At 42.3% G+C, this 15,032-nt stretch overlaps 1 protein-coding gene across 5 annotated transcripts in view; it reads left to right on the top strand.

Moving 5' to 3' along the window:
- The first annotated feature begins 3,294 nt into the window (after positions 1-3,294).
- TRAPPC9 (trafficking protein particle complex subunit 9) overlaps positions 3,295-15,032 on the top strand; it is a 479,897-nt gene continuing 468,159 nt past the window's right edge. For 2 of the 5 annotated variants that reach the window (XM_068672718.1, XM_068672714.1), the window contains exons 1-4: positions 3,295-3,442; positions 4,267-4,867; positions 12,980-13,125; positions 14,358-14,486. In XM_068672718.1, coding sequence (XP_068528819.1) covers positions 4,284-4,867; positions 12,980-13,125; positions 14,358-14,486 — 859 coding nt within the window. In that variant the 5' untranslated portion in view covers positions 3,295-3,442; positions 4,267-4,283. Of the gene's footprint in view, positions 3,443-3,514; positions 3,657-3,972; positions 4,095-4,266; positions 4,868-12,979; positions 13,126-14,357; positions 14,487-15,032 lie in introns of those variants that run through there. The other 3 variants (XM_068672715.1, XM_068672717.1, XM_068672716.1) reach the window with 3 other exon arrangements.

Raw genomic sequence — 15,032 nt, 5'->3', positions numbered from 1 at the left:
CCGCGCGGCCCGCTGGGAGTTGTAGTTCCCCGCGGGCAGCGGGGAGCGGCGCGGTGCCGGCGGCGGGCGCCGGCGGGACTACAACTCCCGTGAGGCCGCGCTGCTCTGCCCGCCCGCTCCCCCGGCGGCGGGAGGACTACAAGTCCCGTGGTGCACCGCGGGCTGCCCGCGGCGCTGAGGAGATGGCGGCGCCTCGCTGAGGCGGCCCGGGGATGGCGGACACCCCCGCGGCTCCCTCAGCGCTTTGGGCGGGTTGTCCCGGGCCTAAACTGACCCCAGAACGGGCAGGGGCAGCCCCAGAACTTCCCCTTTATTAAATTCCCTTTGTGGGCCGCAATACAAGCGTGGGGAAGTTGTGTTTAATGGCAAATAGGCTCATCCTGTGTGTAACCCAATTACAGGCCGGTGGCTACAGAGTTATTAACTTAAACCGTAATTACAAGCCGCTAAACACCTCTTTAGCTGCTGGTGTACGGTGGTAGGGAATGCTGTCTGGTGATCCCAACACCTGTCAGAGCTATGTTGGGGTGCGGAGGGCACCCAGACACCACTACCTCATTACGGGGTAGTGGCTTAATTAATATTATTAACACGTTCCCCACATGCACAGCATTCACCCTTATTTTCCCCGAGTGACCCAAAAGTTCTGTTTCTGATGCCATTGGAGCCAGAAGTCCACTATGGAAAAGAGCTGCTGTGCTCCCACTGAGTGGCAGAGCACTTGGTTTCATTAACGGCTTTAATTAAGGGTTTCCAGTGTGCCTCACAATTGGTTTGCCTGGTCGCTTGTGGTGAGAAATCTGCAAAGACCACTAATTTGATCTCTACTTAGCATGGGAGGGATCCGTGGGAGCTTGCCCATAGCATGCAGTAACAGTTCACGTGGAATTTAGGTAGAAAGGGATGCATCTGCAAAGTATCACATGAAATGGAAAATATAGGGGATTTTTGAACTCAGTATTATGAGCTGATAGAGAATTTGGCAAATACACAAGGACAGGGCTTTCATACAGATGACACTGGATTATTAATGGAAGGGAGCACCTTCAGCAGCTGCCAGCACCTCAGATGTGCTTCTTGGCACTGGTTCCAGCACTACTGTGTCTGGAGACAACTTTTACAGCTACTCAGTACTGACACTCAAAATCCCTTAGACTGCATAATTACTTTGAGGTTATAGCTTTGGTGAGGCTACTCTGTAACTTATACCTGAAGTGAAGCATAATGTACAGGGATGCTATATGGGCATCCAGCAGGCTCGGTTCCTTTGATCCTTATCGTCTTGTGACATCTTGTGGAAACAGCTGACATTACTGTGATAGTGAATTTCTTACAAATACCAGTGGGCTGCCCACGGGCAGCAGCTCTCCAATACTGCTCCCACACAGCTCTGTCCCATGGGGTCCAGCCCCCAGGAGCAAACTGCTCCAGCACGAGTCTCCCACGGGCGGCAGCTCACCCCAGACCCCCTGCTCCTGCGTGGGCTCCTCTCCATGGGCTGCAGCTCCAGCCCGGGGCTTGCTCCTGAATGTAATCTGGAGAAAGTGTCTGTTCCCTAGATTACTAAGAGAAATTAGAGTACTATTAGAGAAAGAGCAGGAGGTTGAGGCAATTCTAGCTGCACTGAAGATGTTCCAGTTACTCTAGAGAGAATATGACAGACTGTAAATTGTTTGGCAGAGCCAAAACAAAACAAAACAAAACAAACCCACCAACCAACCAACCCAAAACCCAAAGGATAAATTTTCTTTATTAAAAAAAAAATAAAATCTATGCACATTTAAGAAGATAATAGAAGATAATAGACTAATGGTAGATAATAGATTTGTAATTATTTATGCTCTGTAATCACACACACATAAAAAAGATTATAGAAATTTACCATTATTGTATAAAGAACAGTGGATAAGTGTCGGACTGAGGAAACATCTGCCTGTATCAGCAACCAAGGGAAGGAGCTGAAGTCAGTCTGACAAAGCAGAAACCCAAGATGTGGATGAGTAGCTGGCACAGGCAATAAATGTAAGGTTATATTAAAAGAAAGAGGTGTTTAGCACAAGATGCATACTGTCACAGAGGAAAACAGCTTCTGTAGTAGTGCTCTCTAAACTTGAAGCACAAATATGAAATACAATACAAAACAATACAAAAGTTGCATTTACAAACAATGCAAACAGACAAGTTCTTGATGAAGCAGCAGTACTGTCTTGTACAAGGCAAAAGAAGTATTCTGAAGGGATTTGACGAAATGTTACACAGTAAGGAAAAGAAGGTTGTGTTGTTCAAAATGCAAGATTAAGTCTGAGCAGTTGGTAAATTAAATGCTAATCCACAAATGCAAGCAGAAAATAACTGGACTTCTGTAAATCTAATAAATGCCGCACATTTTAAACAGAGGCATCCAGCTGACAGCTCTGTTTCTTTTTAGTGGAGGCTTCTGACCTGTCAATGAGAAATACGTTGCTCACCAGGTTATTAAAGTAATTATTATCCTACAATGGATTAAGACCTATTAATTTATCTAATTTTATATTTAATAATTGTGTGTTGGAGGTAGGTTTGTGATTGAGTGACCTTTCCCAGACACTTTAATCTTTCCCCAGCAATACACCTGTAACAAGGTCTCCTTAATAGTGAGCTTTGAGGGAGCTCGTTCTTCATTGCTAGCTCAAAGCTGATATTCTATATTATCCCCAAAATATTTGTGTAGGAACTAGTTTTAAAATTGTACATTTTAGGGAATTTGAAGACTTTCTAAACACAGAAGTAACACAACACATTTCCTTCAGTCTTCTTTTCAGGAGGAGTGCACCACTTCCATTAATTGTCTGCAATGGCAATGTTCTTTGGGTTGCTCTCCTGAAGAATTTCCCCATATCAACAGTGAATGATTTATCAGATCAGTAATAGAAGGTCTCTTAATTGAGTATCATAATTAAGCTGATTATCAGGGTTCTTGGTTACAGAAAATCCCTCAGGGTGCAGTCACACATAGCGGCCCTCAAATGGGAAGCGATGTAAATTCAGAGGCTTGGCACCACCTGAGACACTTCAGTTTGGAGACCAATTTGGGAAGGGAAAGCCGGTATTTGGGGCCAGAGGTGCCAAGTGACGGGGAACTCCGTCACACTTGCCCATAGTGGAAAACAGACGATTCACTGGGTTCACTGGGACGGGTTGCCCAGGGAGGTGGTGGAGTCCCCATCCCTGGGGGTGTTCGAGGAAAGGTTGGACGTGGTGCTTGGGGTGACATCGGTGGTAGGGGGATCATCCTACAGGAGAGCCGGGGCTGAGGCACCGCGGCTGAGGCACCGGGGCTGAGGCGCCGCCACCTTCCCGCCCAGCGCTCGGCGCCTGCGCCGCCCTGCCCGGCCGGGGGCGGCCATTGCCGTCAGTTCCGTGCCGGCAGCAGGAGGCGGCGGGGGCGGCTCCCGGCCCGGCTGTGAGTGCCCCCCCTCCCTCCTTCCCCCCCTAAATCTCCTCAGCGCGGTGCCCCCCTCACAGAGCCGGCAGCTCCTCGGCTCCCCCTCCGTCACGCTCTCAGCCTCCAAAAAAAAAAAACAAAACACCACCACAAATCCTGTTTTCCGCCATCTGTTTTGCCTCCAAAGTCTTCGCTTTCTTTGCGGGGGGTCAGCCTGCTGCTTGGTTTTGGGGTGTGTGTGGGGGTGCTCGGGGGTACAAAGGGGTTTGGGAGCCCCCCCACCCCGCAGCTGGGGGTTTGGGGCTGTGAATGTTTCCGTGTTGAGACAGAAATGATGGTGTGGTGCCCCCTTCTTGTGGGAGCTTTGAGAAAAGGCTGATTTTGCTTCCTTCACCCAAATTTAGGAGTTTAGATTGGCCACAGCCTGGGCTGTGTGAGGGCAGTGCCAGGTTGCTTAATCCCCACCTGGGCCATCTCCACGCAGCTTCCACCTTCCAGGCAATTATTTCCTGTGTTTTTTCTCCTTGGTGTGAGGCTGGAGACCGAGGTCAGGAGAAAGCCGTGTGGAGGTGGTGGTGGGTCAGGAAACATTTAATCAGCAGCCCTGAGCATGATGTTGGCTTGTGCACCACGTAGCTGCACCATGAACGGGACAGGGGAACACAGCCAGGTGGAAAAAACCCCACAAGTATTTCTTTAAAGCACAAGTAATGCACAAGTATGCTTTTAAAGTCATGCACAGGGTGCAGAAGTGCTTAGGAGCAAAGTCCTGGTCTCATTCGGCAGCCGCGCGTGCTTCTGAATGTTAAAAGAAATAATGCACTTTTATTTTCCTCTCCTAGCCTGCAGTTGATGCAAAATGAGCGTTCCTGACTACATGCAGTGTGCCGAGGATCACCAGACTCTCCTGGTTGTGGTTCAGCCGGTCGGCATCGTACCCGAAGAGAGCTTTTTTAGGATCTACAAGCGAATTTCGGCCGTGAGTCAAGTGAACGTGCGCGACTCGCAGCGCGTGTTGTACATCCGATATAGGCACCATTATCCCCCCGAGAACAACGAATGGGGGGATTTTCAGACCCACCGGAAAGTTGTGGGCTTGATAACCATCACAGACTGCTCTTCTGCAAAGGACTGGCCTCAGACTTTCGAAAAATTCCATCTCCAAAAAGAGATGTACGGTTCCACGCTCTACGATTCCCGCTTGTTTGTCTTTGGCCTGCAAGGAGAGATTGCAGAGCAGCCCCGCACGGATGTGGCGTTTTATCCCAGTTATGATGAATGTGAAACCGTGGAGAAGAGAATAGAAGATTTTATCGAATCCCTCTTCATTGTGCTGGAGTCTAAGCGGCTTGACAGAGCCACTGATAAGTCCGGAGACAAGATCCCGCTGCTCTGTGTTCCCTTTGAGAAGAAGGATTTTGTAGGTCTGGACACAGACAGTAGGTAAGCAGCTATTTTTGGCAGCTTGCAGGTCTTGAAAAATCTATGCGGCAAGTGCTAGCCTCTAGAATAAGCCCATTAGAAAAAACGAAGCCTGCTTTTTTACCACAAAGGTCATGCCCTTATCTTTATGTGTGTGTCTGTGGTAGTTTAGGAGAATTTAATTAGTAGTCTGACCGTATTTGATGCTGTGAATTTATATATATAAATAAATTTACTTTATGAGGCAAGTCAAGTAGCAGGAAGTATTCACAGGAGAGGTTTGGTGGATTTCACTGTAATGAGACTTTTTGCTTGAAAGATTCAAATGGCTTATAGACATACGGTATTAATAAACAAATTCAGTTAACATCAATTGAAGTAATTTGATGTTATGTTGAGGAGTAGTAGACTAATCCTGATTTTTTTTTTCTAAGCCTCTGTTGTCTTTTTCATCCCACAAAATAGTGACCTTTTATTTTGGTGTCTGGGTTCAGTGACTTTCCTTGTCTTTTTAATTATTTGTTGTTCTTGACCCATCTTGTTTTGCTACTGTTCCCTTTTGTTTTGTCAGTTGCTTTTTGTAATTTTTATTTTTTATTTTTCTTCCTTGCATTGCATCTTCCCTTCCTAACCACATGCACACTGAGCTTTCAGCGTTGAGAGTTAAACATTTCTGGTGTTAGGAATTGGCAATTGTGGCCTTTTAGCTTTTAGACAGGTGCAAAGCCTGCTTGACTGTGCTGCTTGAACTCCAATCCATCATCCCTTGGTCCTGCAGAAGATAGAAGTGTGGAAGTCCTATCAAAACACATAGAGTGCATGAAAATAACATCTTTCATGTCCATCTCGTACAGCTAGGGATGCCAGTAGCGGTTCTTGCACGTGGAAGCTAAGAGGCATCCAGGCTGGGCTGCCAGGAGCTGTACAGGCACGTTTGTGAAGCTTTTTCATCATGTTCATCAGGTCTGCCTGGGTAATTAATCCCAGCCTTAGAATTTCTGTGTGAGAATGGGATAGACTAGAAGAAAGCGTTCTGAGTTTCTAAATAGTTAGAATTAAAAGTATTAAATTATCCCTGCTTGCTCTTTGCTGGTGTGCAGCTGAACTTGCTCTGTCCTGAGTGTGCTGGTTAGCTCCTGCAGCACTCTGCTTTGGTGGGCAGGAGAATTTATTTTACTGTTTTTTTTTTTTTTTTTGTATGTTCTGTGGGCAGTAAAGTTTTATAGAGTAGATGAACCCTTTCAGCATCTTGGCTTTGATTACTTGGTTTGGATGAATTTTGGATGAACGTAATCACCAAGATTTCCTGTATCCAGTTAACTAAGAAAACTATGAGTTTTGGCCCCAAAATCTTTGCCTTACTATCCAAATTAATTACATTGATCGTGTCTTTTAAGTAGCACGCTTCCATGTGGTACTTTGGAAATCAACTCCTTGTTCACACCCATTACTTTCTTGGAAGCAGGGGGTGTGTGCAGCCAGTGGCCAAATTATTCCTGTGAGATTCTGACTAGGTGGGGAGCTCAGTAACAGGCAGGGTGTTTACCCCTACCTGCCCAAGAGGTTACTTTATGCTGTTGAGCTGAAAAGTTGCTGCAGATCTAGTGTTGTACCTGAATTCTATACTTTTAAGTGCTTGCTGTGCTTTGCTGTTCAGAGAAAAGGTGATCAATATTCTAATTTTTCCCTCTTTGGTTCGGCAGCAAGAGCATTTTTCAGCTTTTCTTTTGCTGTGGAGTTTATTTATATATAAATATGGCAAGCAAGCTGAATAAAGAGATCCTTTGAATCAGTTTTTTAGTATTTTGTGAGACTGAGGAATGTAAGGAGATCCAAAATCCCAGGACTTTTTAAAAAGCTTTTGAATTTTGTAACAGAAAGAAGAAGTCTAATCCCAAGTAAAGATCAGTGCGTGGTGTGCATGAGCTGCTCTGCACTGGCACCTTTCATGTAGCAGGACAAATCTCAGCTTCTGTGTTCCTAACAGAAATTGAGGACCAAGGAGAGTTTTTGAACTAAGACCAGTTTATTAAAGTAACCTGCACTTTCAAGTGTAACTCAAATGTGAAATGCTGGCATATTTCATTTAATTTCTTGGGTTGCAATAAAGTGCTTTTAAGTGAAACAGCTTTTGTGAGAACAGGTGAAAATTGTTAGAGGTTTAGAGATAAAGATTGTCCCTCTGTTTTCATCCTCTTTTTGCTCTACTTATCCTGACCCACCAGTTGGTGTGTAACTGGTTAGAAACAACACCACCACAAATATTCTTTATTAAACTGATGGAAGCTAGCTTATAACACAGAGAACGTGTTTTGCTGCTGTAGCTGAAGATGCCTGCTTAGACTAAATAAGCATGATTTTTCCTGCAACGTCTAAATTTAAAGTTAAATTTCCCAGTGTGTAGTGAAGGTGTCGTTAGAGCTAGAGCACAGCTGTAACACCCAGCTAACAAATGGGGCTGGTATATGGAGGGAAAATACATTAAGAAGTTACATGGGACGTATTAATTAAGATTGCATGATTTGAAAACAAATTAAAACGACCGAGGCTTTTTAGTCTCTTAAAGTAGACTCTCCTCCAGCAATTTAGTGTGAAATATTAAGGTTAATACTAACAAGTGGGACTAGATAGATAGGATTGATTCTCTCTGTTGCTCAGTTAGATGACTAGCATTAATACCAGTATCTAATTTACATAATAAATGCAACATTGTCAGCTTGTTTTAAGAAGCAGAGTTCATCAATTAAGAACCTGCGTTATTATGCTGAACTTCAAATAAGAGAATTCTCCAAAAGAGGGGAGCTGGCCTTTGTCTTCTGCGGGGTGCACGAGACAACGTGCCTGGGCTTTGTACTGTGACTATGACACCCAGAAAAAATCAGTGTGGCTTGTGTAGGATCTGTCTTTTGGTTGGGATTAAGTCCTAAGAAGTCTTGAAGAAAGCTTGTCCTGTTACCTAAAAGCTGCAGGAACTGGAGGCTGAAATAGGTTTAATTCCTGGAGCAGCCAGCCAGCAGGTCGTCTTGGCAAAGCTGTTGATTTTTCCAGTGTGTGTTTCCTCATCTGTAAATTAGGTGAAGTATTTGTGGTCTTGGAGCTACTAAGGATAAGTGTAAAAGTTTCTGAAATTGGATGTACCAGGTAGTTGTTTGTAGAGATTGGGAGACCAATCAAAGAGAATGGAACTGCAATTTCTCGTGGGGATACCAAAGTCCTACAAGCTCCAGGCTGGGAAACTCTCGTCAGAAACACCAGAAAACATCTCTTTAATTTTCCTATTATATTTCTGTTTTCAGCTAACAAATGAAACATGCTCATTTTAATGTATTTAATATCGGTTTGTGTCTTAGGACCTTTTTTATTTCCTACTGGTAAGGCTTCCACGTAACACTACTGAGTGGGGAGGAAGCAGGGGTTTACAGATGTGCATTTCTCTGTGCTGTAGCGGATGGGATTTGTTCACTGATTTGCCAACCTCTGTGATATCTCAGGATGTGTATGTGGCTGTTAATTTTCTTTCTGTTCTCTGTCTTTCTAATTTTTGTTCTGTTCCTTTCTTTTTTTTTTTCCTCCTTCTCTCATACTGCCCTGTGAGTTTGTTATTGGGTCTAAAAAGGTAGGCTGTGATTGCGTCTGTTTAAAAGTAGTTAGCTTTCCTCCATGAACCGCCTTTCCACTCTGCATTCATTGCATAGTTTAGCGTTGCTTTTTTCTATTTGTTTTTTTTTTTTCAGTACACACAAAAATAATTGCTGCCTGGAGCCTCACTACCGTGCTTGACACTTTTGGGCACACTTGGCAATTATCTTTTGGTAGCGATGCTGAGTTTTTTTGTAGGGCACACATGATTTGCTTAGGCGGCTGCTGGCCTCTGGAACTTGCTTTCTTTTTTAAGCTCCAAAGCCATGAAGCTGTTGCTGCCCATGTTTTGTTTCCAGATTGAAAAGTCCTGGCAGATGATGAAATGCTGTAGCTGTCCTTTAAGTCCAGACACTGGTATGATCGGTGAAGTCTCTAGTTTTGCATGCTAAGCGGGGTCGGATGGAAATTTTCGTTGAAGCATTCTGCATGAATTTTGCAAATTCATTTTGCATGTTTCTCGTTCTTAAATTCAGCCCTTTATGAAATGTGGAGGATTCAGAAAGTCCTTCAAACTTGTTGCTGGATGGTTTGTAGTGAAAATAAATTACGTCTTAAAGTATATTACTCTGCCTTTTGCGTAAAATGATGCTGGTAGCCTAGAAAAGAGTTGAGGATGTTGTATCCTATATAGCAAATGAAATAGAAAGGGACATGAGTAGGGCTTTCTGGGACCCAGAACTGGTTCACTGCCTCCAGCTTGAAGCAGCAGTCATGGGTACTGGTGCTGATGGTGGGCAGTATTCTGGAAGAGCACATAAAGAGCCTGTTAGGTAACAGCTTAGCACAACCAAGCAACTTCAGAGAAGAAGAATTTAAATTTTGTAGTATTTTTTTTGTATTAATTTGATTTTGTGTCGAGGAGAGGATCTTCGGGAGATGGGTTGGCTGCCTGCATGCTGCAGAATCCCACATACAGCCCTACACGATGTGGTGTTACCTTCTCTGAGGGTATTTCTGAGTGCGTGATGCGCTCCAGAAGAGCTTTTGGGGTGTTTGGGTGAGCCATGGGTGTGTCTGGGGTGAGATTTCATGTCCTAAATTCTCCTTTAGAGGAAGAAAAGAGAAACAGCTCTTAGCAGCAGGGTGCAACAAGGACCTGACCTTGCAAAAATTGTTGTCCTGTTGTAGAAAAAGTACCAATTCTTGTGTGTCAACTTCCTGCCATCGAGTAGGGTCAATGGTGGAGAGCCAAAATAATTAACCAAAGCTCTGATCAAAATTAAATTGGAGAGAAAACATCCATAAGCTTTCAGCTTTGTGGCCTGATTCTGCAGGTGAAGCTGTGAAGCAAAGCCAGCTAAACATTAAAATGAATAATCTGAATGTTATGCTGGGATAAATATGCATGTATATATATATATATATATATATTTAATTAAATTTGCAATCCAATACGTTTTGAAGAAATTATCAATCAGTTTCTTCATGCTTTTCATGACCCGATGTTGTAGACCTGGAATTTCTAACCAAGCTTCCCAAATACCAACGGAGCTGAGTTTTACTCTCTGTGGAGAGTGGGTTTAGTTTCAATGAAACCTTTGCCTTCTATATTTTTTGGACACCCTAAATTGAAAAAATGGTCAGAAATCCTCGTGTTTGATTGTGAGAGCTAAATGAAGTCGAATGAATTTGGATTTTTAATAAATAGTAGTATATTTCTTCATTATTGGGAATAAATTCTTAATAGGAAGAGTTCCTAAAAGGGGAATGTTTTGAATGAGCAATGCTCGCTGACGCCCAAGTTTTACTGCAATGAATAGATGCGTTCACGTTTTGAATATATTGCAGTATATAAATATATGTGTATTTATAATATATATAAAATCTCAGCAAAATTAGGGATTGGTTAGGAAGAGCTGTTGGTGAAGCAGTGCTGTTGAAATAATTTGGGAATTAGGCTCTGATTGAGGAGTCTGGCAATATCCCTTTTGCTGTCTGACTCCTATTTATGAAGTTAATAGTAGACAAGCTAGAAAATTTGGGAAAAAAAAACCCACATCTTAAAACCTACAGTTTTGAGAGAATAGGGAGTGTAGTTTGTCCATAAAAACACAGAATACTTGAAAATATAGGGGGAGGAAATCAGAAGTGTTAGCATCTTGGAAAGGAAATGTAGCTCTGGAAGGAAACTGTTCCTTAATTCCACTACTTATTTTGTGTTAAAACTTAAAAGTGATGTAACACTTCTCTTTTTTTGATGTAACCAGTAAAACCTGACACTAATCAGGGTTGTATAGGAGAGTGTAAATTGTTTACAAGGTTACAACGCACATTTTTGGCCACCTTATTTCTCTATCACCTAAAGTTCAGGCTGACGTCTTGCTAAGGTTTGTAAAAGAAAAAGATAAATACTTCAATTCCTTGATGTATTTGAAAGATAAAGAGCAGCTGTTGTATTTAGTTTCATCTAATGTCACCTCCACATCAGTTGTGAACATGATGTGATAGATGAGAAAAGTGGGACCGTACATTTATATTGAGTTAATTTGGAACATTTTAGTTGGAGAGGAGCAATAGGAGACTGACTTCTTGCCTCCTTTTAAAATTTCCATGTTTTCTTCTAAACAATGACACTGGTTCTGACTGTTTTTCTGTTTAATTTTTATATGGACAGTGCACGTGTCCAAATATCTTCTCTTTTTAGATTGGTGTCCTCCATCCATCCATCCAAATCAGTTACTCTCTCTGTCCTCTTGAACTTCTTTTCTTTTTGAACCAGCTACAAGGAGTAAGACATTGCTTGACGGCTGAATGCAGGATCTACCCTTAGCACTTGATGGCTGTCTTTGATGTTAAACCAAAAAACACACCCAAACCCTCAAAACAAAACCCCCAGTAATGTGTGATTGTTCTTATTGTTCCCATTTCTTCTAGGCTTTATGCCTTAAAATCTGAAGGATAGAAATTAATATGCCTCTTAGCCCTTTCCTTAAGCTTCATATATTCTTCCTTTTACTTTTTTTCACGTGTCAGGCTTCATAAAAACAGCAGTCTGTTGAAATTGCAGTGAGAGATTCTCAGTCAGTCGGTAATTCAGCTCTGGGAAGCTCTGCGTGGCAGGGAAGCACCACCTCGAGCCCCATTTCATCGCCTGGTCATGACGTTTCCTCATATTTCAAGTTTGCTTTAGGGTAGAAGAGAGAATGGATGTTACCTGTTTGGTTTTTGTTTCAAGTTGCTAGATAGGTTCACATACGCTAGGAAATTTTGTAAAAAAAAAAAAAAAAAAAAAAAAGAAAAGATATTCTGCTGGGTGTTTTTTAAATGAAAAAAGCCTAATTGCAACTATTATAAGCTGAAAACCTCAAACTGTGACAGGCAGTCTGAGGTGGTCTTGTAGTTTTGGAAACCCTTGTTGTCCAGATTCTTTGGCAATCCTTCATGTATATAGAGAAGAAGTGACATCTACAAGAATTCTTATAATTAAAACTTCAGTCTCAGATAACTTTATTTTATTTTAGTCTAAACAAAAAAAAATCTTGGTGTGAAGTTTGGAACATCAAATATACCATGTGTAGGTAGGTATTTATATCTCCACGTACTTGGAAGGCATTGTTAGAAGGATACACAATTGCAGTAACGTAGATAAAATAATAAATTGCCTAAGCCGAGGTTTGGTTCTTTAAGAAAATGAGGTGAGGTTGAGCAAGGCTCTTCTGGCTAGGGAATACTTCTGCAGAAGGGCAGATCTGAAGCATTGCTGACAGACTTAAGAGTAGTGTTGGCCTGAGACTCCTTCCTGTCTTAAGAAGGAAGAAGGTGCTTTGGAAGTATTGTGTCTTACATTGCAGCTGTTACCTTGCTTTAGATGCAACTTAAAATAAACATAAATAAAGAAAAAAGTAAGGTTAGTGTCTTTATCACACTGATTGATGTCCCAATTCCTTTCTAGTTCCACCTTGGCTGTTGGTTTCATTTGGGAAAGGAAAGAAACTGTATTGCTCGTGCTGTCTCAGCTTTTATTCAAATAACTAAAGAAGGAGTAGCAAGAGAAACCCAGTCAGTGCTTGCCTGAAGTGGCGGTGGTTTTGTTGGGTCTGTAAGTGTGGAGTAGGGTAAAAATATAAAGGAGACAAAGGCATCATCAATTCTTTCACTCATCATTGCTTTGAAAGAAAAATATTCTGTTCTTGTGACATAACATTTCTAAACAGGTCGTATTTCTTTACAAGCGTAAGCAATTCTTTACTTTTTACAAATGTGTTTTGTATTTTATTTCTTTTGTGGCACACTGAAGGGCAGTCTGTTAGCTTTATCTGACTCCATAAATTCTGTCTAGCCCAAGTTTGCATTGTTTTTTCCAACGTCTTCTCAAAACGTTGGTTCTTGTACATCTGCATACTATGCTGCTTAGAATTCATACTGAATATTTGCTCAGAGAAACAGAGTAAATAAACATTGATCTGCTGTTAAGGAGTAAAAAACATTGTCTTTACCTCAAATGTTTTTTTTTCTTGGAAATAACTGCAAATTGCACTTTTTATTTTACAGACACTATAAGAAGCGTTGCCAAGGCCGGATGCGGAAGCACGTTGGGGACCTGTGTTTACAAGCTGGGATGTTGCAGGACTCCTTGGTGCACTACCACATGGCGGTGGAGCTGCTGCGGTCTGTAAATGATTTTCTGTGGCTCGGAGGTAGGATTAATTGATGATAGTGAATTGAATGGTTAGCTGTTAAAATCCAGAAAATGAAAGTACCTTCTATAGCTTTCCTTCTGTGTTATGAAAAGTAGGAGCAGCTTTGGTGGCCAAAATCTGAATTGCAAGAGTGACTAAGAATGAAGTCAAAAAATTAATAAGAAATGAGAAAGAAAGGTGTTTCAGAAAACCTGCAATACAAAATGTAATTTTGTAGTAAAGCTTTTTAAAATTATTTTTAGGAAAAGTGATACTTTTTTTTTTTGAAAAGATTTCTTTTTTCTGTGGATAGTACAGCTGATTTTGAAATCTTTCCTGCAGGTATTACTGTCGACTATTAGCCGAAGGTTTTTGCCTTTACATCTACCAAAGCCACAAGTGTTTAACTTCCAGTGGTGTATCTTCCTTCTGCTTTGAACTTTCCCATTCTACTTGGAAATCCTTTTAGCTTTCTGTGTGCTTTGTGAATTACATATTATGAAAGCTTTAACACCTTCCACTTCTTCCCTTCTTCTCTTGCAGGAAGTTAGATGGCTTGGGATTCTTAAAGCACAAGAAAACTTTTTTACTTGTGCAGGGCATGAGGATATTTTAAGGCCCAGCTGTCGCATTCTAAAATTATACTCCTAGAAATTACAATAATTGAGGTTGGGAGTGACCTCTGGAGGTCCCCTGCTCTGACCTGCTCAAAGCAGCCTGGCAGTCCAGCCCGTTTTTTTTATGTCCTTATTGCCCACCTCTCCACTTTGTATCTCATCAGTTTGGCTATAAAAATGCCACTGGGAGACTTGTCCAAGATATACCACACGCACTGCTTTCCTTTGTCTTTTGTTTCCTTTGTGATTTCTACTCAATAAATCGATGTTTCCTGTTCCCAGTCACCTTCCCGTTCTTCGTGTGCTTGGAAATGGCTTCCAGGATTTTTAATAGCCTTGTCAGAGAGCTGAGATTGCCCTGCTTGTAGACCCCTAGTAGTTTCTTCTTGAAGATGGGTGTGATGTTTCCTTTTGTCTGTCATTAGAAACCTCCCCCTGCTCAAGGTGGTAGAGGGCAGCTCCTCAGGTGCATCACATAAAAAGGACACTGAGTATCTCAGCCTTTTCCATGGCCTTTGTCACTCCTTTCCAATTAAAACATACTTTTTATTCATGTCAATTAACTCAGCTGCATGATAATTCACTTCTTGAACGTGTCTCTACTAATTTGCTTTTTTTTCCTTTTATCTGTAGCTGCCCTCGAGGGGTTATGTTCAGCATCAGTCATCTACCATTACCCTGGTGGCACTGGAGGTAAAGTTGGATCTCGTAGGGCACAAGGAGGTTCTCTTTCTGCTGAGGCAGGCAACAGGCACAGACCAGGTAAGCACGGGATTTGGCTTTTATTCTGAGCTCTGAGCCTCAGGGTTCTGCTCCAGTTGTTGGTGCTTAGATATCCACACACAAATACACACTCCCCCCTTCACAAATACACACTCCCCCCTTATTCCTCTAGTTTTCCATGCTTGTTCCTCCTTCAACTGCTTCTGTCCCTCCTTCTCTCTGCCTTTAGTCCATCCCCTGTATCTCCCATAAGAAGTCTTGCACAATCCCAAGGTATTTTTTTTCCTTTTGTCCTATAATCCACACCCTGGTAGGCAGTAACATCCCTTTGCTTGTTCAGGTGGTGTGGAGAGCAGCTCAGGAAACCCAGCGAGATGAGATAACACCCATGGACAGCTCTTTTGACTCCAGGTTATTGGGGTTCAGCTGTCACAGTTCCTCTGTGCTCTTTTGTGACTGTGGAGTTGAGCCTTTAATTGCATAACGAACACTTCACAAATGGTGCTCAGGCTCCTGAAAGCTTCTGGGACCTTCCAGGAGAGGCTGGAAAAAAAAAAAAGCTGTATGCAGCTGTACAGTACAGTT

This window comes from Anas acuta, chromosome 2 (genome assembly GCF_963932015.1).
Source record: "Anas acuta chromosome 2, bAnaAcu1.1, whole genome shotgun sequence".
Taxonomy (NCBI): domain Eukaryota; kingdom Metazoa; phylum Chordata; class Aves; order Anseriformes; family Anatidae; genus Anas; species Anas acuta.
This window is presented reverse-complemented; position numbering and strand designations above follow the sequence as displayed.